The 21,101-nt window shown below is 38.8% G+C and overlaps 1 protein-coding gene across 1 annotated transcript in view; it reads right to left on the bottom strand.

Annotated features, from left to right (window-relative positions):
• Nucleotides 1-283: 283 nt before the first annotated feature.
• Nucleotides 284-21,101, bottom strand: part of pde8a (phosphodiesterase 8A) — a 58,034-nt gene continuing 37,216 nt past the window's right edge. Inside the window, exons 9-22 of the mRNA XM_075479510.1 lie at nucleotides 20,855-20,943; nucleotides 20,677-20,728; nucleotides 20,552-20,594; nucleotides 18,123-18,197; nucleotides 17,855-17,925; nucleotides 14,141-14,305; nucleotides 10,254-10,302; nucleotides 9,934-10,069; nucleotides 9,621-9,819; nucleotides 8,536-8,753; nucleotides 4,588-4,720; nucleotides 3,749-3,913; nucleotides 3,466-3,595; nucleotides 284-2,394 (exon numbers count right to left, since the gene is read on the bottom strand). Of these exons, the coding sequence (XP_075335625.1) occupies nucleotides 2,288-2,394; nucleotides 3,466-3,595; nucleotides 3,749-3,913; nucleotides 4,588-4,720; nucleotides 8,536-8,753; nucleotides 9,621-9,819; nucleotides 9,934-10,069; nucleotides 10,254-10,302; nucleotides 14,141-14,305; nucleotides 17,855-17,925; nucleotides 18,123-18,197; nucleotides 20,552-20,594; nucleotides 20,677-20,728; nucleotides 20,855-20,943 (1,632 nt within the window). The 3' untranslated portion in view covers nucleotides 284-2,287. The remainder of the gene's footprint in view (nucleotides 2,395-3,465; nucleotides 3,596-3,748; nucleotides 3,914-4,587; nucleotides 4,721-8,535; nucleotides 8,754-9,620; nucleotides 9,820-9,933; nucleotides 10,070-10,253; nucleotides 10,303-14,140; nucleotides 14,306-17,854; nucleotides 17,926-18,122; nucleotides 18,198-20,551; nucleotides 20,595-20,676; nucleotides 20,729-20,854; nucleotides 20,944-21,101) is intronic.

The following is a 21,101-nucleotide window of genomic DNA, read 5'->3' as shown; positions in this document are numbered from 1 at the left end:
GTGGATCAGAGGGAAGTTTGCACAGCCGCTTCCACAATTTCTGACAAAAAGTTCAGATATATTACCCCTCATTTCTGAAAGGTTTCTTTGTGAGGCGGATATCAAGTAGATATACATGTCCCTGCACGTCTCAAAGAATTACAGTGAGCTGGATGAACTGAATGCAAATATCCAGTATATTTACGCGTCATCGTTAACTCATAAAGAATAAGTGAGAAAAGACGGAAATGCATCCGGGTAAAAGCGCAGACACTGAATTCTTGCAGGAAAATAGACTGCAAACTTATAGCTGACATTATTTTATTTTTCATTGAATAGTTTCTAATTTTTTTTCCGTGCCTTCAGACCAAAATGTGAATCAGAAGGAACAAACAAATCCCCTGATCGAGTGTACAATTCTGTCATAAGAGAGAAACAAAGATAATCGTGGTCAAAGAATCTTATTCACCACCACTTGCTTAGCTTGTTATGGCATTTATATACTGTTTAAAGAGGAAATATTCTTAATAAGCAACAATCTTTAACATACATTAGTATCCTAATCTGAATCCAACCTTGAACAAAAAGCTGTTCCCTGGATCTGTGCATAAAGATGTTGGACAAGTGGCCAAAATATAATGATGATTGATCAAAAATCAATGCAAGCTGGCCTCTAGGAGACTGCTTAAAGACAGTGATAGACAACTCTGCAATCCACATCCTGCTTTACCATTTAGTTCTCTGTATACATGCTCGGCGTGACTTTCTTATTCAAAGGTATTCAGATAGCTATAATGGTTGATCTCATCTGCTGCAAATCCAGTGTAAAATTCATTGTCTATAAAAATATTGAGATTTACTTGAACATAACCTTCTGACTATGTTATAATAAAAACTCCAGATGTCTGTTGCAGTTGCACAGTGGGATGTACTGTATAAATATTGTATAAAATAAGGCAGTCTTTTCAGTAGGATAAACCAGATACAAAAATTTCTGGGAGAAAAATTTTCAAGTCCAAAATGTTTTTCACATATTTCTGCTGTTGTCAAATGTCAAGCGGTTTACAGCATTAAACCAAGAGTAAGGGATTGTTGCAACAATGAATACACCCACGCACTCACACCAACAACCAAAACACTCCCACACATTCTCACACACAAGCACACACACAATCTCCTGATGCTCAACAGTAACAGCTTATTCTGCAATGCAACATCCCATCCCTGGACAAATCACTGAGACGTAGACATTTCTAATATTGTTTACAGTGCAATACAAAAGTGTTCATTCAAACTGGTACTGTACTCTTGATAGGAAAATAAAAATGTTTAATAAGGTAATGCTTCATATGAATAATAGTTATGAATTTTTGAGAGTTATAGTAGTATTTGTCTTTATTAGCTTTGGCTTTTCTCTCTTTTTAACTTTATTTTGTTCTCATTTATCAACGAATTCATTGATGGTTTTTAATATAGAAAATATGGAACATCTAGGAAAAAAAAAAAAAACAAATCAGCATACCAAATCATCTGAAATTAGACACCTATGATCAAGCAGTTGAGGTTTTTGTCTCTCAGCAGTGGCCCATAATAAAAGGTCCACTCCCTGACTCAATAAGGAAGCATCCCCTCTCTCGTTTGTTACGACAGCTATGTGTCAGCTTGGTTGTGTTTCTGAAGGACACGTGAAAATATTGCCTGAAAATAAACAAACAAACAAAAGAAAAGCAGTGGAGTGTTCTTCCATGGTGGGGCCTCCAGAGGTTGAGGGAGCGGTCCTGCCTCACTTGAGAGCACAGGGATGGAGGTCAAGAGTGATTATGTGGCCTGACGTGGACTAGACACCTTCATATGCAGACCGCACTTCCATCCACTCTGCCAGTAAACAAGCAGTTTTTACTCTTAACAGCAACTTCACAGGCTGACAGGAGAGCCTATGCGGCAGTCAGAGGATGGATGCTTTGCCAAGAAACCTGTGAGAACCCTCTTTCAGTCATGTCACTTGACCAGCTACACTGCAAATGCCTGAGAGGCATGAGAAGTTCATAAGGATACTGCATGTCCGTGTCTGTTTGTCACAGTTCTTATCCGACAGGCTTGTAAAGCCAGCAGCATGACTGCTGCATCAGTAAGTCCCTCTGTGGTTTCTGTATGGACGGACAAGTGGACGCTCGGCGTGCTACAGAAGCAGGAGAGTGAAGGCGAGGAGGCCCTGTGGCTGGCTGGGCTGGCAGGGAGAGAGACGCCCCAGTGGGAGAGAAGAGGTCCGCCCCGGACTGCGGAGTGCCAGGGCCGAACGCTGCAGCACCTACTCTGGAGGTGGCCGCAGGCTGTGCAGCTTCCGCTCGTCCAGGCCTTTCCAGTACTTGAAGTTGTTGTCCAAGTGCTGCATAAGATTGGGGAGGTCTGCAAAAGCTGAGATGACACAAAAAAAAAATTGCTCAGGTTTGATATCGGAGGCATACTGAAAACAAACACCTCTATAGTATACATGCATTTTTTTTTGGTAGTAAAACATCAGCCCAGCTCTTTCTCTCCTGATATCATCTCATAAACAGTCCATCTGCTAGTATGTACCACATTTCCCTAAATGAATCTAAAACCATTAAGCTCTTTTTTCTTAATCTGAAATGCATATACCTGATTGTTTGCATGTCATTGCATCATCATTTTTCAAAAATAGTAAGACAAAGTCCAGGTTGTAAAACCCAGGTGGCTTGTCTGCTGTGACTTAGCAAACAAAAACAAGAGGAAAACTCCATATAACATAGCTTGAGTATATCATAGCCAACTGACCAAGACCAAGGGTAGAAAACCTTACTAGTTACAAATTTTGGCAAGTCAATTTTTCTTGAAATGCTTGCGGATAATGTTGCTTGTTTTAAGTAATAGATATCTGATTTTTACTTCTTTTTCTTTTTCTTGTTTTTTTTTTATACTTAATTTTGCAGTGATTTGATAACGTCAGTATTTGCTAGGAACTAACTGATCCTTTAGATACAGATAGAAAAGCCGTTCAATTCTAAACTCCATTTATTCCTCACTGAGAAGGAAAGACATTAAATGTGTAAGGAAACACGTGGTCAAATTTAACATGGCTTTCCTAATAAACAAAATATAAAGATTAAATCCCAATTGTGTCAACAACGCGTGCAAACAGACATAGAACTGAACATACATGCCCCGTTATCACAAATCCTGATCCAGCTTTCAGATGATATCAGTCATGGAACGGAGCGTTTCTAGTTTTTGTGCATATATGCCGATTCTGTGCATTGCTGTGACTTGTAAGCATACAGTAAACGATGATACTGTTTTTAATGGCCTACTTTGCAAGAAGAGGTCTTTCATTCCTTTTCAAGGTTTCTACACATTTTACTTAGACATTCTACATGCCATTTGTAATGAAAATCACAGCTGTGAGTCAACTAAGTAAATGTGTGTGCACAGCATCTCTAGTGTTCATGTAATGCTGTGCAAACTTACCGTCCCATGCATCAAACATGTCTGTAATGAAGTAGTCTATGAAGGAAATCTGGGACTTTGGGATGCTACACGTGTTTCTGTCAAACACAGGCATAACCACCGGTAGACCTTGTCTCTTCTCCTCATCCGTCTGTATCAGAGTCAAGAGCACAAGAGACCGTCAAGTCAAATAAATAAATAAATAAATAAATGACAAAAAATATCAACTTTTTGCAGCTGCTGCCTGTTGGATCCACCTCCACACACTACACTAGGTTTCTTTTTTTGTTTGTTTTCTTATTACCTGTGCAAAATACTCCTCAGAGATGCGTCCAGCCCATTCTATGCAGAGCTCCAGAGGCCTGCATGGATTGGAGATGTCCGCACACTTAATCAGCATCCGCTTGACGAGGATGCGATTTTCGGGGGATGTCAGAATGCTTTTTACAGATTCCTCATCACTGCTTTCCTAAACAAAATAGAAGCAGAATATTAGAATACTAAACGTTTGCTTGTACGTTGCAGCAAACCCATCACACACAAAAGCTTATTTACTTTCAATAATAACGGATTGTGTATGCACCTCAACCAAAGTATTCAGTTATGTTCAACTTGATTTAAAGTTGAACATAATGGTTGTATGAGGTAACAAACATGCATGTTATATTTAGCCAGACAGAATTTACTGATAATGTTCCTACCTTGAAACTTTTGCAACCGTTTTTTTAAATGAACCTATTCTACAATACATAAAAAAAACAAAAAACTTAAAACTTTAGTGTGTCGAGTCATTTATTAATACCACACCTTCCTTTAAAAGGCATGACAACTTTTAAAAGTCTGTGTTGAGAATTCCACACAGGGATGAGAAAGATGGTACCAAGTTGTAAAATTCTCCCCTCCAAAAGATATCTGTACCCAGGCAACAACAGGCCTTAAATCCCCTGAAACGTTATCATCTCATAAGTTTTAAACTATTGTTTGCTTGTATGCTGTTTGAGTAAGTGTGTGATAGAATTTGAAACTATAACTCCTTCCTTCACTGAAACACAACACTTAGCTGTTCATAAAGAACAATTTATCTGCTGCTGTAAAACCTAAAATAATTCAAGTGTTTTAGCATGATGCGATTTTTAATCTCACCCCATTCTCCTCCAAAGCAGCCAGTGGCTTATTGATGCTGTTCACAAATTTGTTGACGTGTTCAAAGTGTTTGGTCATCTCAGTTGCGAGCACCATATCTATGATGGCCTGTCGTAACGTTCGGTATTCATTCCTAGAGAGAGGAAAAGGGAGAGATGGACAGAAATCAGATGAGTGACGAAAGGAAAGGAAGGGAGAGGAGCAACAGAGAAAACAGAGGGAGGGAGTGACAGTGTGGTGAATAGCATGGAAACCCGTGTGAACAGTTTTCTCCTTCTGACGGCAGCGACAATGGCTATGAATGGCTGCCTTGTTCACCGCCCCCCTCCGAGGGGACCAGTGCATGTGAGCTATTCTGTTTTGGGACTCAAATCACATTGCTATCCCGTCAGTGTTAACACACAAACAGAGTATTTCTTTCATCAGTAGATAATGCATACTTAGCTTACTGGCTATGGTCCTTCAAGCTAAATATTTAATAATGTTACCTGTGCATAAAGATACATGATTTTAACCTTAATTTTTTTATGCCTAAAGATATGCTGTATATCAATATTTGTTAATCCAGAAGAAAAAGTTAAGAAAAAGTCTAGTTTAATAACTCAGATTTTACACAAGTCAGCAAAGTCATATTATCTTGGGGAAAAAAAAGAAAATCAGCCAAAGATGGAAAGGTTGTAAACAGAAGTAAACAGTGTTATTAGATTTGATTACATAATGTGTTTGTAAGAACAATAATTTGTATAGGCTTGTAACTACATCCTTAAACTATATCCACTTGGGTTAAATAGTCAAGTTGAGCCCATATCATTCTAAAATAAAGATCCATAATATCACCTAAGATGGGAAAATGCATTGTATTTCCTTTGCTGTCCACTGCTGCAGTATCTGTCGTCATCTTGTATCTGAAATGACCCCATCTCTATAAACTCCCTCTTTTGAAAGGCTCAGTTAGCTCTAATTGGTCAAAAAAGGCTTGAGTGAAAGGCATGTGCTTATTCTTTATTTGACTGGACATGTATTATGCAAATGTATTGCATGGTGTTGAAGAGAAAGACTCCCTTTGGTGTGGACGACGAGCTGCTTGTCCATTTAAGCCAATGAAGCAGCGCTTCATAAAAAAGTCACAAGGGAGAAAAAACATTACACAACATTTCAGGTTGCTAAATATGTCTCAGACAATCTGTACACACAGTGGTGCTCACTGGCTGATTTCGGAATGAGCTAAAGCACATCAAGTCTGTTCTTCATAAAACTGTTCTTCACAACCGATGTAAACGGTTACATGTTTTATCCGATGTTCTGAACCGCCACATCTCTACTCAGTGTCGGAGCATTAACAAATCACTGCATTTGATCACCTTCATATCATTTGTTGCGTCTTGCCAGCTTCAGTTACGTGTTACGCTGTGTTATTCCGCACATTGAAACAAGAGAGATTACTACAATAAACAGCAGTTTTCAGCAGTTTCACCGATTTTAGCGAATACTGACTTAGCCAACAAGATCCACACATTCTCTGAGCTCTAAAGAAATAGGGGCATTTCAAATGGACAGACAAATTATATCTGTAGATTCTCAGTGATCAAGCTTACGGTAATCCTGAGTGCTTGAATAGATACCACTGGACTTCTAATTTGGTTCTTGAAACCAAGGGGAAGAGGTACAAGTATACAAGTGTACAATTCGTACACAAGGCAATTCAAGGTGCTTTACAGCTACATAAAATGACAATAATTAATTAAATTAAAAGCGAAGAGTGCAAATAAAATACTTTCAGTTGTCATATGCACAACTAAATAGAACTGTTTCCAGCCTGGATTTAAACATTGTCAGAGTTGAGTCCTGTCTCACATCTTCTGGAAGACTGTTCCAGATTTTAGGAGCATAAAACTGAAACACAGCCTCCCCTGGTTTAGTACCAACTCTGTGACTCTTAGGAGGCTTTACTAAGGTAAATACATGATAATTAAAAGCACTGCAGTGCAAATGCTGCATTACACTGGCTCTGTATTTGTACTCTGCTAAATAACAATAAAGTTTAATCTAATCCAAAAAATGCTATGTAAATAAAAGTATATTTTAAATGTAATTGGGAAACCTATTGAAAGTACTGCAGGGTAATGGTGCTTAAAATATTGCATTTGTGTTTTGTGGACTTGGAAAAGGCGTTCGACCGTGTCCCTCGGGGACTCTTGTGGGGGGTGCTCCGGGAGTATAGAGTGCCGGACTCCTTGATATGGGCTTTTCGGTCTCTGTATGACCGGTGTCAGAGTTTGGTCCGCATTGCCGGCAGTAAGTCGGACCTGTTTCCTGTGAGGGTTGGACTCCGTCAGGGCTGCCCTTTGTCACCGATTCTGTTCATAATTTTTATGGACAGAATTTCTAGGCGCAGCCAGGGCGTTGAGGGGGTCCGGTTTGGCGACCTCAGAATCGGGTCTCTGCTCTTTGCGGACGATGTGGTTCTGTTAGCGTCGTCGGGCCGTGACCTTCAGCTCTCACTGGAGCGGTTCGCAGCCAAGTGTGAAGCGGCTGGGATGAGAATCAGCACCTCCAAATCCGAGACCATGGTCCTCAGCCGGAAAAGGGTGGAATGCTCTCTCCGGGTCGGGAATGAGATCCTTCCCCAAGTGGAGGAGTTCAAGTATCTCGGGGTCTTGTTCACGAGTGAAGGACGAATGGAGCAGGAGATTGACAGACGGATCGGTGCGGCGTCTGCAGTGATGCGGGCTCTGCACCGGCCCGTCGTGGTGAAGAAGGAGCTGAGCCAGAAGGTGAAGCTCTCGATTTACCGGTCAGTCTATGTTCCTACCCTCACCTATGGTCACGAGCTGTGGGTAGTGACCGAAAGAACGAGATCGCGAATACAAGCGGCCGAAATGAGTTTCCTCCGCAGGGTGTCTGGGCTCTCCCTTAGAGATAGGGTGAGAAGCTCGGTCATCCGGGAGGGGCTCGGAGTAGAACCGCTGCTCCTCCGCATCGAGAGGAGTCAGATGAGGTGGCTCGGGCATCTAGTGAGAATGCCTCCTGGACGCCTCCCCGGTGAGGTGTTCCGGGCCCGTCCCACTGGGAGGAGGCCCCGGGGAAGACCCAGGACACGTTGGAGAGACTATGTTTCTCGGCTGGCCTGGGAACGCCTCGGGGTCCCCCCGGAAGAGCTGGAGGAAGTGGCCGGGGACAGGGACGTCTGGGTTTCTCTGCTTAAGCTGCTGCCCCCACAACCCGACCCCCGGAGAAGCGGAAGATGATGGATGGATGGATGGAATATTGCATTTGAATTATTACATCATGCTATTTTTAGTCCAACTATTATTATCTAATCATATAATTTTTACATTTATTGATTTAATCTAATTCAAATCAATTGATCGAGAAAATAAAAACCATCTTAAAATATTCAAATACAAAAGTAAAGCAACAGATTTACACACTTTAAATGCGTACCTGTGAGATTTTTGTATTCTTATATGAAGGATCACTCCAGTTACTTTGTATCATTGAAAATAATTTACAATTAATTTAGGTTAAACAATGCTTTTTGGCTCTATGTCCATGTGGAATTTGAAAACATGAAATACTAAAATAAATTTCACGGAGCTCATTTTATGTGGCAAATCTGAATTTTTATTTGAAAAAAAAAAAAAAAAAAAAAAAAAAAAAATCTGAAAAACAATGGAAAACAAATATCGTAAAACACATGTACCCCAATTTTATCCTTTGTTGATGTATCTAAATTTAAACAACTGATTGGAATCCATTATTATCATGTCAATTTGCTACCGTAAAACATTCACCATTGAGGGCCTTATTTGACAAAAAAAAAAAAGAAGAAATAAATGGACAAAAAATAATTTGGATGTGCACTGTATGATTTTGAATGACCAAGACTTGCATGAATACAGCACACTATTTTGTGGTGATCTTCCCCCAGTGTAATGACTCTCTTACCTTTCGATGTTTTTGAAGATGTTGCACTTATCATCTCTTGTGGTGATCTGAAAGGCCAATGCGGCATGGTGACTCTCTAGCACAGCTGTGTCATTGTAGAGGATGGCCAGCTCGCTTCCTGCGTTACACAGGAAGCTGTTGGTGCGGCCCGGGTGGTCGACATCGTGCACGGTAGCTGCAATCAGGGCAGCCACCTCATCAATGGGATCCAAACTTTGCTGCCGGGGTAAACAACATGAATATTATAGTACATCCTTAAACTGGATATTGAACTGGACTATTAGTACTCACATCAAATGTCTGGTATACTACAACACTAATCTTTCTGATATCAGAAGTGAAGTTTAGAAGGTCTGAATGATAAACTAGTTCATGATCTTCTGAATTCACAGGGTCATGTGCAGCTTAGCCTACAAAGTAACTAAACACTGTTAAAAAATAGTAATAACAAATAGTAGATTGTATGTTGAAAAATACCTTTACTCTAACTTTGAGAACACACTGTAGAGCAAAAATCTCCACTTAACTACTTGTAATTTAAGGTAGAAAACTGTATTGGTCACTGTTTGTTGGATGTTTTCGAGAACAAGGCTACAGAAAAATAAGAAAGGAAGGATTTTGGATACAACGGTATTCTGTAAAACGATTCTTTATTTTTAAATTCACTGTCAGAATTACAGGGATTCAGTGAACTAAGTTCATAGTTCAGGGACTAAGCCAATCACTCCACTGAGATCAGAAATAGATGGTTTGATAATCATCTTAATAAGTGCTGAACCACTGACACACTCTGGCAAAACCACAACCCTCTTGGATCAAGAAGGCTCAGATGGGGCCTTGATACCCAAGTCTGAATAGACTATTGCTCAGAGGAATAAAATTACAACTTCAAGATACAGTATGGCTTTGGTCCCACAATCAAGCTAACCGTAGCCCCAAAAACAAATTGTGCAATTTGGTATGAATCAGTGCTACAACCTCCCTTTATTTATCTCAAATCAAACGTATAGAGAAACCCAAAGCATTTGAAAAGCATTAATCTCAGTTATCTCAGTTTGAAATAATATTCATATTTGGCATTTTACCTTGACCCTCTCCTTGCAGAGAAAATATGCAGTTGCATGTAAGACATCAGCTGCATGGCTGGAGTTGTGGTAGGAGTTAGTGGAGTGGTAGTTTGCTTCAATCACTTGCAGCCAGGAGCGCAAAGTAGCTTCAGAGCAGTTTAAGAACTCACAGACCCCAAAGCGGGAGAAGATCTTCAGGCCCACGTAGGTCAAAGGTCTGCGGGAGGATTCAGTATGGTAATTTAACACAAACTCTTGTCCTAAGCTGTCGTTCCACTCTAAAATGATGAATACACTCTTTAGATAGCCTTCAACTGCATTGTTGCCTCACCGTTTCATGGTTGCAGCCTCTAAGTTAAAGACGTCAAAGTCCCAAGAGTCCTCATTCTCCATGGTCTGAGCAATACGAGGGGGGATGTCATTTAGTGACAGAGGGGTTGTCAGGTGGCTGGGGAGATGGTGAGGCTCTGCGAGCAAAAGGAGGAAGCAGGAAAAGAGGTGTAAAGACAGGAAGGTTTATAAATTTCTTGTTCGCTACCTCTGGCTGAACCACAGCAAGAAAAAAAAAAAAAAAAGAATTTAGATTTCAATAACAGACCTGGAGAAAAAAAATGACAGTTCTGTTTATGTCAACCCTTTATGTAAACTCACGCTTTGTGGAAAGGATGTATTCATTTCCTGACAATCTGCGTAAACCATCCTGTAAAAAGAAGAAAGACAGAAAGTTTCAGGGGCCGAGGAAAAGGAAAGGAAGTGTAAAAAAAAAATCCCGACTGCATACACACCATTATTAGTCCATCATTCATATTTTTGTAATAGTCACATAAGGAGTTCAGCTCAATGTCAAGAACATCAGCCATCAGTTTTGTTACACAACCACAACAGCTTTCAACATAACATCAACTGTGACATAGATCCTTTCCTTGCTAAATTAAACATGACCTGCAAACAACATGAAGGATAGATCAGATTGAGCCACAAGTCAAGCTTAACGGATATCAAAATTATTCAACCATAACTATAAGTTATACAGCTCAGTTTAACTACATTTTCACAGCAGAGAACTGTAATGCACGTTTTCAATCACTTGTCAACGAGATCTAAAAGAAGAGACAAGAAATAGATTAGGGATCCGTCTTGCTTTTTCCTTTTTTAACAAAGAGAGACAAGAGTTAAAAGTTAAAACACCATGAACTCAGTAAGCCCCAGTTTTCTTTATGATTTGTTATGTTAAAACCTTTTTGAATGTTCTTCCATGTGTGCTATGACACAATATTTGGAGGCCACGCTACACCAACACCTAAAATCATTACCTCACTGGGCATTTGAATGAAACTTTTGGGGAGTCCAAAAAGTAATTATCAGATTTATGAACTGTAATAGTTGTGCCAGAAATGACACCATGATGATTTATGTCCATATGTTAGATAATGTACAATAAATGATTTCAATATGACATTTGTCTTCCTCTGAGCATTGCTGCATGCTGTGATAGCAAATGGGGCTCATCAGTGGGAAAACACTTCCTCACCCAAATGATCCAATAGGCAGTGAGAAGTATAATGATCCTGCTCTCTTAGGACTGTGATTCATACCAGCTGTGTATAACAAACTGCCTATTAAGATTCTGAGAGGTGAGGACAAATATATTAACAGTTCATGGATAGATTGCCATGAAATACTGAAAAGACATTCAAATTCCTGTGGGGATAAACTTTAATGGTGACTTCTCAACGTTTCCTGGGTCTGGTATAAGAAAACAAACAAAAAAACCATTATTATCCAAAAATGTATTTAGCTATACGATGTACATGGAAACCTTAAATATCAGCATGTTAGAATTGTCATGTTACATGCTTTGGTGCATTCGATTTGAACCAGGAAGTCAGAGTTCCTTGAACAAAACGTCAGCTAGAACACTCCTCACAAACCCCGATCTCAAAATCAAACATAAAGCATAAAAAGTTGAGATCAATTGTAGTAATAAGCACATCTATTTGACTTAAAACCATTATTCCGAAATATATATACATATTAAGTAATGTGAAAAAGAAAGTACACCCATTTAATTATATTGTTTGTATGTTTTACATATCAGGAATAAAGAAAAAAAAAAACAGGAAACTGAAAAAAAAATCCACCGGTCCATTCTGTCAGTGTGTGAAAAACTAAGTGCACCCTTAGTTTTTCCATAGGAATCAAGAAGGTAACCAGCTGCCAGGTGCTCTCAATCAAATGCATTTCATTTATTAATCATCAGCAGGCGTGAGCACCTCTATAAAAGCAGACGTTTTAGCAGTAAGCTGGTTTATGAATTACCTCAACAATGATCTTGGAGAAGCAATTGTTGCCGCACATCAATCTGGGAATGGTTTTAAAGTAATTTCCAAACAATTTGGAGTCCATCGTTCTACAGTGAGAGAGATCTTTTACAAGTGGAAAACATTGAAGACAGCTGCCAATGTTCTCAGGAGTGGACGTCCCAGCAAGTTCACCCTAGGTCAGACTGTGCAATGCTCTGATAACCCAAGAATTACATCTCTGACTCTAACATTTAACATGCTAACTGAGGCCTGTGAAGTTCATGGCAGTACAATAATAACCATTTTAAAAAAAGTGTTAACTCCTCTCCCTAAAAAGAAACTGCCCGACCAGCTTAGGTGTGTAAAGTGGCATCTGAACAAACCACAACAATTCTGGAACAATGTTCTCTTGACAGACGAGACCAAAGTTGAGATGTTTGATCATAATGTGATAGACAATGTTTTGTGTTGTGCATTCCAACACACGCCACACACAATGTCAAGCATAGTGGTGGAAGACTGATGATTTGGGCTTGTTTTATCACCACAAGATCTGGGCACCTTGCAATCTTTACGTTGACCATGAACTCCTCTGTACACTAAAATACCCTGGAGTCACATTTGAGGCCATCTGTTTTAAAGAAAACAATCAAGGTGTCGCAATGGTCCAGTTGATGCTCAGTCCCCATTATGATTGAAATGTTATAAATAAAATCAATGCTCACAAACGTCAATGAACTGAAAAAGAGTTGTACAAAAGAAAGGGGAAAATTCCTGTAAAATAATACGAGAGACTAGTAAAATCAAATGGAAAATCATTGGAAAAAAAAAAAAAAAAGGAAATTATTACTTCCAGTTATTGCTGCTAAAGGTGCAGCTACTGAATCATAAAGTGAACCTTGTTAATTTACACACATGGCTTCTGCATTTTGACTTTGTATTTGTTAAACCAAGAAAGAGATGGTGTAATAAATCATGTACTGTTGTTTATCTGGGGTTGTATTTACCCAATTTCAAAGATCTGATAAGAGAATAAGAGTGTGCTTTCTTTTCTCCCAAGGGCACTATGGTATGGAATTAAGTTACAATCATGCGCCAACTTCTAGACGAAGATTCAGATTGAGTCCTAAACTAAAAGAAAAAAAAATGCAGAACTCAATTAAAGTAGTTTTAAATCTTAAAGCTATTTTTAATCCATGTCTGAGAATCTCAGTTTATGAGCAGTGATCGCTACTACTTTCAAACAACTACTGGTTGGCGTCAATATAAATGACAGGCTTGTATCAGTAATTCTGATGCACAGCATAGGCCACAGTATATACATGGTGTTAGTGAGTGCATGGGTGTGTTACAAAGTGAAATGTTTACTTCACAAGTGAAAAAGGAAGAGGAGACTGGCTCATCTTTGACCCATGCATTGTCTCATGGTGGCGCTGCCTCTGTACACACCGTCTATTTTAAGACTTTCTCCCCAGAAAAATGACAGCTCCTCTTTTAATGTTCTCTGTGTCTTCAGTCCAGACCCAGCACCCCTTCATCATAACAAAACTGGAAACCAGTGCAAGGAAAAAAAACAAATGTAACTAGGCTCTTTAGAAATCAGTATGATTATCCAATAATAATCTAAAGCCAGACAAACAGCTTGTGGTTTTCTGGCTTTTTTAACTTATGCAGAACAAATCTTTGTGGTGAATGATGAACACCTCTGTGCCTTTGTGTTTTCACATAGTACATGTGTAAGTGAAGCCATGCTTATTCATCTGATCCAAAGAACAGGATGTTTCCAGGCCTGTGGAGTCAAGAGGAAAACGTTCATGCGAGTGTGGCCGTGTGCAGAGTGTGTGCAGAGACAGAGTGAGAGGGGGGAGAAAGAAAGGGTGGGGTGGGCTTTCCTCTCAAGCCTACAGGAGCACAAAGGACAATCTAACACTTCCTCTGGGTTTGTTGCCAAGACTGCCAACTTGGCACTCTTTCTACTTCTGTTCTTCACCAATACTGTCTGTTAATCTCTTTGTCTCCCCTAATATGAACAGGAATCTCTGCGAAAACAGCAGTCCACACTCGACTGACTCTTCTCTGGTTTAACAACTCACAGGATTTCACAGCACAGGTTTAGTCTGGACATTCATCATGGCACTATCACATACTTATCGATTTACGCATTGGGGAAGGGAGCTGTGGGTGTTTCAGTTGTCTTGAAGGAGCTTCATGCAACAAAATGGATCTGCTGCTTACCGTCATCAACCCCCCCACAAGGTCATTTGTGTGGGGATCTTCATCCTTGGTGCCAAACTGTGGAGAGTAGAGCTCTGTGGTCCTAAGGATCTCCAGTACACGATCCAAGGCCTCAGCCACAGGCATCGGACTGCTTTCCTGCGCTGCATTTATGATGTTTATTACCTTAATGATTAAGGAAGTAAGAGATTATTAGAAACAACACAGCAGGAAAACTAAAGTACAACCTGGAAACAGTGAGTAATTAAAATAATTACATTCAAGGTAAACACAAGAAAGTTGTGTGAAAGAAAAAATGGACCAGACTCAGTGAATAATTCCCTATAATCCCTATATAGACCAGTGAGCAGTGTGGATCAACATGTCATTGGGGTCATCAGGTGGGAACCTCCTTTCATCAGTGTTTCGTCTAATTGGGCCCACGGCACCTACAGGAGGCTAGACAGTGATCACCGGATCATATTGGAACTCAATTTAAAAAAAAATTACAAAACAAGCTCCAATCAATTATATGTAATAAAATCAGCATGACTTCAAATATACATATTTAGCTAGCGCCACTTTATCTGGGTCATTCCAAAGCCTTTGTATCCAGACTACAAATGCTTTTTCCTCTGTAGTTTTAGGCATATACAGAGACGAAAGGTCACAAATACAGCTGAGCACCCCTGGGAAAATGACATCATTTGTTGATTTAAACAGACATAAAAACAACCCCTGCAGCAAACCCATATTAAAACAATGTTTTATTTAAAATGTTGATGCACTTCTTGTTAAATAAATTGTATAAATAAGAAAAAAAAAAGAAAAGAAGCATAATTGTATGTTTTTCATGCCGCAACGTGAAAACGTTGAAACACCCAGCAACACACCCAGCTTGCTTTACCTTTACTGACACGTTACGATCTTATAACGCAGGTTCGGAATTATTCTAAGGAGTTGACAGCTAATGATGGAAGAAACTTAAGTACTGGCAGTGGCATATGCCAAACCAGGGTTAATGTGGGAGAAAAGAGTTTTATGATGGAGGAGCCTTGCCAGCTGTTAAACAGAAATGCTCAGCTTTTTGGTTGTAAGGCCAGTGAAATAAAACAATCAATAAATTTTAGCTTCAAATGTGATCCAGTTGATCAAGACTTTGACACTGAAAAGCGTCTGGTTTCTCCAACAGGCATGACATGACTTAGTCATGACATATAGGTTTTTAGAATAACAGGGTTTTTTTGTTTTGTTTTTTAAACATCACAGAGAATTTGTGGCTGAATACTAAAAAATCTGTGCTCTACAGCAGCATGAAAATCTGAGAATTTGAACTGACCAGAGGATACATTTTCTCACAGGGCAAGAGATTACTTCTTGTTATCATTAGGCTTTTTTTTTCAATTCTTTTATTGTTACATAGTCCAAGTGAAAATCAGCCTGATCTTGACTTTAACTCTAACTGTTTTTCTCGTTAACATCCTAAAATTACACGCGAAGTACTTCAAATTCAAAAACATGTCACACAAAGTTCGTCTGCAGCTGAGTGCTATAAATAAACAATCCCATGATCCCACGTCAGGCACAAAAAAGCATCTGCAAGCTGTGATACAAGCCCAAGGTGTTTTCTGAACAAACATTATTAACAGCTGCATAATGGCTAATTTCAAAAGTTTTACTGTATGCGTAGCAAGGGATAAACCATCATGTACAATGAACAATGAACAGAGAAAAAGAAACCTGAAACATGCTGAAATGAGACTGAAACATTTTGGCTTGACATTTTAATTCTTAACACTTAACTCTTACTGGAGATAATTTTAACTCGTGCTTTCCCGTTAAATATTAAGCTACAAGGGAAATGATTAAGTTTACCTAGTATGAAAATTGGAAAACTCCACTAAAACCTATTCTGTATACATATAAATGTAAAATAAATAAGGATGTTTTGGGTTGTCTGCTCAAATTTTCATTCTTTTTGTACAATTAAAACAAGATACAAGGTGGAAATTTAGAAAAAGCTTTAAAAACAAGGTACTGTAAAGTGATATTTTTTTCACCATAATCTTACAAGTTGCACTGTTGATGGCTCCTTACTTATGATCAATGGAGAAATTTACCACATCCTTATGCAACTCACAGTTTGTCTATCCAAAAATGTCAAACCAAACGTCAAAAACAGGCAACATACACCATGAAATACAAACTCTAAATGCTGCTTGAGGCATAACTGAAGGTACTCAACCTGTGAAGTTATCATTCATGTCAAGTCTTATCTGGCTAATTCAGGCTAATTGTAATAATTTGGTTTGCCTGACCAGAAATCATGATGAATTCCTGTCTTGCAGGACAAACTAACCAGAATGAAAGCAGTTATATAACTTAATAGAGATAGTTTAATTATAAGCTTTTGTTTTTAATAAGAAAATCAAAGACATGTTTGGAATTGGCTTAATACGCTAATATGCAAAAAAACCCAAAGATTTGAAATGTGTTTATCATATTATTTAGAAACATTTCAAAAGTACTTTTCTTCCAAGATACATTGCAAAATTAAGGGTAGGAAGTCAGTCAATGTGCGTTGTTCCAATTATGTTGCAAAACGTGTTCAAATCCACTGCAAAACAGATATCAACCACAGGAAATAACAGTATGAAAGTATACCCTGAACTGCAAATTATTACACATGGAAAAAAAAAAAAAGAGAGAGAAGGAAGGAATAAGGAACCAGATGAAAGCACGAGGAGATCACTGCAAACTTATCTTACTTCAGTGATTTAGATAAGGAAACCACTTTCAAGCAGCATGAAGAAATAGACGTTTTGACGTTAGTTCTACTAAAGAGGAGGAAGAGGCAGTGAAGGATCAAAAGGCTAAAAGAGCCAAGAGACTTCGGTGGTTGAGGGCCTATACTTAAGAAATTATCAAAATAATCTAAGAACTGATGCGAGCTAACAAGGAACGCAAGAACCACTTCTTCTCATCTATAAAAGAAATTAAATCTGTAAAAAAGGTGCAAAGAAGATAAATAAACTCATTATCTACAACTACCTGTTTAGGAAACAATTGAAGTAATGCAGATAAAAGCACAGAAGATTCACCCCGTCTCTGAAATTAACACAAATTAAGGGCTAAAACCATTCAATCCAAGAAAAAGCTTCTTTTTTAATTTATTTTTTTTTTACTTCAAAAAGATTACCTTAAAGGCAGAGGAGGCTCTAATAACGGGCACCTATGGCGAGGTCAGCAAGCATGTGCAAGAGCACAAGTTCCAACTAATTTGTTTACGCACATGTACACACACAATCACACACACAGTACCAGCAGTTCTATCAGTGCTTTATTCTCAGGAGGATGACGCCTACAGGGACTGACGACACAGTCAAATGATACAGCAGAGGATCTGCAGTGTGTCATATGACCCATCCCTGGGGACTTTCTCTGTTTCCGACTATCCAGGCTCGCAAACTACACAAAGCACCAAAACAGCACATCATTCTGGTCCAACATACTTTCTTGTCTTGTGCATAAAACGAGGCATTTATCAGCCCATCTCCCCTTGAAATGGTGTGCATGACCTCTACACTCAGTGCTCGTAGCTGTACAAGAAGTGCTCGTGGCAGTTGTGGCAGTTTTATAATGCAAGTGTTCAGTCATGAGATAGGAAACATCAGTACTAAGTGATAATCATATGATGGAGGCTGGGAGGGATAATGGGGAGGGAAATTAACCCACCTTGGTGATGGGAGCCTCTATAGTCATGGAGTGAATTCGGGCCATTGAGGAGTGTCTTCTCTGTGAGCTCCCTGTGCAGATTTAAATAAGACACATATATTTCATAGAATATTTCATAGATAGATTCACGAGTAAATTAATCTCCATTTTTCAAGCCACTTTCTAATTAGTGCATGTATATCCAGACAATACAAACAGACAACAGTGAAGGTTTCATAAGCTGACAAGACACCCAATGTTTCCATCATCCGTCTCCCTTCACTCTCACCATCGCTCCCCCGAGATGTTGATCTTACATCCAGAGAGCCTTTCCTTCTGTCTTTGTGCTTACTGGATTGTATGTCTGGGAAGGAGAAAGCACCTTACATTAACACACAAAACCTGGTCACATCCAATCCCATTCTGGAAGTGGTTTGTTGGAAGTTTTATTTGAGGTTAGGGCAAAATTCAGGACAAAATGCGGAAAACTGAGACAAAGCTGAGGTCAAATAAAACTCTCACATGAAACGACCTACTGTAAACTCTCCAACGATTTTTAAAGATTAAACATATCTGTTCACATATGGTGCACATCGATGAAATGATCTTCTATTTTCTGTTTTGATTGTTATTTCAGTCTTAAAGGTAGGGTAGGAGATCCTGGATTTTGAGTCCAGCGAAGCTGCATTTTGAAAATACACAGGTAAAAAGTCCCAACCCTTTTCTTCACTTTTCCCCCGAAGGCACGCCTCTAGAGTACATGAACGCGCACGAGCACTAAGGTGCACGAGCGCTGTTCTGACAGCAAGCATCGATCGTTGCCGTATTTAGTATTTAGTATTTAGTTTATGCTAACTATACGTTTAATAATGCTAGGTGCTAGCCAAGCTGGCTCTAGTTTAGCTTCCTGCCAAGCTTCTGGACGTGTAATTCGTTCACGGAGCAGGGTACGCGCACAGGGGGAAGGAGGGGGAGGGAGGAGCAGATTGCAGTTTGATAGACGGCATCAGTATCCAATCATTGTGAACGGACCGTTCACAATGATTGGATACTGTTTTTCCTAGATTGTACGTTCTAGAGGCCACTAAAACTTTTCATATTTGTGTCAAAACTTTTAATTAATTGGTTGCAATGGGGGTGTGAAGAGTATTTCAAGCAATATGTAAAAAATGTTCCAGAAAAAGATCCCCTACCCCGCCTTTAAGTAATTAAGATGTTCTATATTTTTATTATCATCATCAGTTAATCCCATGAAAAGTGTCACAGTACTCCTGTCTTCCACAGTAATGAAACAACTACACGATGAACTTTTTTTAACACTAAATAGTGCATTCGCTGGGGACCACTGCCACCAATAGATTAATACACATTTGTGTGTGTGTTCATAGTAATGATGGCAATTTTAGCCTGTCACATTTTTACTACACACAACAATACTTCTGTAATTCAGTGGAATTTGCATTAAAACGATCCACGATAAGAATATTCACAGTTAATAAATAGGCAGTATGCTTTATGATGGACATACAGGTGATTTCCATCCACCGAATTAAATAATCAACGTGTCATCTGTAAATATTTGGTTGTGTGTCAAATCTCTTCCTTAATTCAAACTAGAACATTTTTGACTTAAACCCGAACAGCTAAATTCTGTGAGTGGTTTGCTTTAAAGGAAGTTTTACTGTGGTCGGGGCTTTCACAGAAGTGGGCAGGAAACTTTTCTTTGTTTCTTTGTCTAGAGCAGGCAGACAGTTCTGCTTTGAACATCCTGCAGATTTTACTTAAAAATTATTTTATATGATGTAGATGTTTTTGTACTTTCTAAATAGACTTAGACATAATAAAAAAAAGCAAGCTACTTAAAAAATTAATTAATTAAGCAAATGAAATTAAACTCAAAACAGGATCCATTTCGAAAGGTCATACAGCAGAAAATGAGAGAAATTATTTTTTCAAAATGGAAAATCATTCTGTTCATCATACAGTTTTAGTTGGGTTATGCCTTAATACTGGAAGCATAATCGACCCCTCTTATCAGGAATCATAAAGTGAAAGGGCATGGTATAATGGTAAGTGTGAAATATACTGTGCTGGAATAAGATGTAAAGCTTCATAAACAAATAGCAGTGAGCTACTGACGCAAGCACAGGAGAGATATGATCCCTGTTTTTTTTTTTTTTGTCAGAAGTCAAACTGCAGCGTGTTGAAATCAGTTGCAGCTGTGGACCGACTTTACAGTTCATACCACAAAACAACAAGGAACAACAGGCCATTTAGCCTAAATAAAAGTACCCGTTTAAAGGTCAACAAAAGACTGATTGAATTTCTTTTCAGATATTTCACAGCCAGATAAAGCAGGAATGGACACCATTAGTGTGCTGTTTAAAATTTCTGGCATGGTGCAATAGATTTGCTAATTTATTTGCAAAGTTTGAGTTTATCAAGCTAAAGTTTCCCAAGTGGAACTATTTCCTAAGTGTTACAAATATATAAGAATTTGACAAGAATGCATATGTGATACTGAAACTAGATGATGCACCTCCCAAAAATATGTGACCAATTTAATTCTGGACCTTAAATGATCAAACAGCAAAGTAAATCAACGAGTGATATACCATCGTGAAAAGAACGTCCATCACTAATGTTGATAAGATTACTAAAAGGTCGTGCTCAGTGGCTATTGTTATGAGAGCGAAAGAATTTTGGGATTGATCTCACCTGTTTGAGACTCTGCCTGCACACGTTCACTGGATTTATCACTCTGTACAGATAGAAGGGAAAAGCACATTGATACGTGCAAGCCACACCTCATCTTTTATGCATTATTAATTACCAAAACTCACCTTATTATTATCATTTAAAGGCCTGTTGATAGACACATAGTGTCTGATTTTTCTGTGAATGACAAAACAATATTTGTACAACGAAAAAAGATAAAATGCATTCTATCACGGTAGAAATTATTCAGTTACCGCAAAGGTATTTGCATTTAGCAAGACTATGATCCACGCTTAAACTCACCCTCCCTGTCCAATTACAGGTGTGATCTTCACATTTTGTTGAATGCTGTCTCCATTCTTCTTTTTGGCATAATAAGTCCCCTGCCACTCCTAAAACATCAAATGATGAGGCACAAGTAATGTAAAAAAAATATTTAGTGAATTGTTCTTAAACATATACATACATTATATACATATAAAGTTAAGCATGGGTGTGTAGCGTGTCAGTGTTTGTGCTACAAAGTGGTAGGTTCAGAGTATTTCAGAGA

This window comes from Odontesthes bonariensis, chromosome 1 (assembly GCF_027942865.1).
Source record: "Odontesthes bonariensis isolate fOdoBon6 chromosome 1, fOdoBon6.hap1, whole genome shotgun sequence".
In the NCBI taxonomy this organism is placed as follows: domain Eukaryota; kingdom Metazoa; phylum Chordata; class Actinopteri; order Atheriniformes; family Atherinopsidae; genus Odontesthes; species Odontesthes bonariensis.
This window is presented reverse-complemented; position numbering and strand designations above follow the sequence as displayed.